Below are 2,250 nucleotides of genomic sequence, written 5' to 3'. Positions count from 1 at the left end.
TCCTCCTCCTCCTCCTCCTCCTCCTCATCCTCCTCCTCTTCCTCTTCCCTGTTCAGGATTCAGCCTAGGCGTCACCTCCAGAAAGGTAGTGGATGCTTCTCCCAGAGCTGTCTCCCTCTTACCATGATGCGGGCACTCCTATTTCAGTTACTGTTCCTGCTTGTTCCCTTCCTCAACCAAGAATCTCTTATGGGCAAGGATTGCCATTTACTTCTGAACTGGTCCAGTGCTTGGCATGTCAATATTTATTAGATCTAAGTATATACAGTAGGGAACACTCACAGACAGCACAGACATGCACATAGACACACACACACACACTTCTTGAGGAAATGGTCTTATTATTTTGGTCTGTGTGAGTCAAGTTTTCTCTGAGTCTCCATTCCCTGTGTAAGACCAGAGCAGTGGGCTCAGTAGTCTTCCTTCTTTCTGTGAAAATTTGATATGCTGTCACCTCTTGCAGTCTTTTCATCTTGAAAAGAATGCTCTTGTCACTAACCCAGCTGACCTGATGATAGGAGGGAGGATTGTCCTTGGGCAAATGTCTTTTGCATCTCTGACAGCAGGCATCTACTCTTCCCTCCTTCAGCTTGAGCTTCAGGCCGCGGTAGTAAAGGCGTTGGGGGAAATAGGTATCCTTCTGAGATGGATGGAGGAGATGATGTTGATGAAGTGATGAGACTGCTGAGAACACTGGTACCCAAGAGTTCCAGTCCTTTGTACCAGGAAGACATGGCCCCAGATGCTGCTGAGAACACTGGTACCCAAGAGTCCCAGTCCTCCTTACCAGGAAGACATGGTCCCAGATGCTGCCGAGAACACTGGTACCCAAGAGTGTCTGTCTTAAGTATGATGAGGACATGGCCCCAGATGCTGCTGAGAACATTGCTACCCAACACTGTCTATCCTTAGTATATTGAAGCATGACCTCAAACACCACCTCTTTGTCATATAATTTATTGCTGGTCACAGTATATGTTATTTATATATTACTGGTTTCCTTATGTGGATGCCTTTGTGTGTCCCCAATATTACCTTACATTGTAGTTTTGTAAAATTTTCTGTCTTTTCTACTGATGGCTGTATTTATTAATTAATATTGTATTTATTTTCTACTGAACTTCTATTTATTTTGTATTTAAACACAAGACATTAAAAAGATTATATTTATAACCTGCCCAGAACAGGTGATATATTTTCATATAATAAATGAGTCCTTTAAATTCTGGAAGAGCAGCTACGGGAGTTCATGTTTAATTAAGGGCATACTTACTGCTGAAGCCTAATGAATCAAGCGAGCCAATGGCTTCTTGGTATGAATTTTGGGAGAAGACATAAGATATGAAATTACTTTTGGAAGATGATATCAGACAGGAAACCTTAAGTGTCTCACAATTACTGAGCATTCCAACACAACTTCCCAAACTCAGATGCGCATATCTTCTGGCTAGGGATGCCTTGGCCCGTATGTATTTCTAAATAAAGTTTTCTTAGAGTGATAGCTGCCTGAAGTTGGAAATACCCTGAGAGAGGGAAACTATTGAGGGTGATCTTGAATCTCAGTTTCACACAGGATCCTCTAGCTCCCTAGGAAGCTTCTTTCTCCTGTTGATCCATCTCCAGCTCTATGTCCTAATTCACTGCCACCTCCAATCCGTGATTGACCTCAGTGAATGACACGGAATGAGGGGCTTGAACCTTCTGGGTCTCAGCTCTCCAGCTCTGAGCACTGCCCTCTGGGCACTTCTATATTCTTTCTTTTTTTTTTTTTTGGTTTTTTTTTTTTTCAAGACAGGGTTTCTCTGTGGTTTTGGAGCCTGTCCTGGAACTAGCTCTCGTAGACCAGGCTGGTCTTGAACTCACAGAGATCCGCCTGCCTCTGCCTCCCGAGTGCTGGGATTAAAGGCGTGCGCCACCATCGCCCGGTTTCTATATTCTTTCTTACCCTTGGTTCATGACACTCTTGTATCAGGCACCTTGATTATGGCACCAATTTTAGTGGGCTCGGGTTCTAGGACAAAGGTTTACAACATGTGGATGTACTCTTGCTCCAGAGGCTTCCCAGGGAAGGGTGCGAGCCATCTCCCAGGGCCCTCCCATTTGGATTTTCTCCAGTCATTCAGGCTAGTTTGTTGCTGAGTCAAGTCTTTGTCTTTGTGTCTTTGTTTAATCAAAATGTTTTCTTTCCAAGTGCTCTTCAGGAGCTAGCTTCTGACCTGGCATGTGTCCCTTCTTTCTTTCCCCTCCTGC

The 2,250-nt window shown here is 44.2% G+C and overlaps 1 protein-coding gene across 1 annotated transcript in view; it reads left to right on the top strand.

The window, feature by feature from the left end:
• Il20 (interleukin 20) overlaps positions 1-676 on the top strand; it is a 3,078-nt gene extending 2,402 nt beyond the window's left edge. Inside the window, exon 5 of the mRNA XM_005348480.1 lies at positions 590-676. Coding sequence (XP_005348537.1) covers positions 590-676 — 87 coding nt within the window. The remainder of the gene's footprint in view (positions 1-589) is intronic.
• The last annotated feature ends 1,574 nt before the right edge of the window (positions 677-2,250 follow it).

This window comes from Microtus ochrogaster, chromosome 6, assembly GCF_000317375.1.
Source record: "Microtus ochrogaster isolate Prairie Vole_2 chromosome 6, MicOch1.0, whole genome shotgun sequence".
NCBI classification, from domain to species: Eukaryota; Metazoa; Chordata; class Mammalia; order Rodentia; family Cricetidae; genus Microtus; species Microtus ochrogaster.
This window is presented reverse-complemented; position numbering and strand designations above follow the sequence as displayed.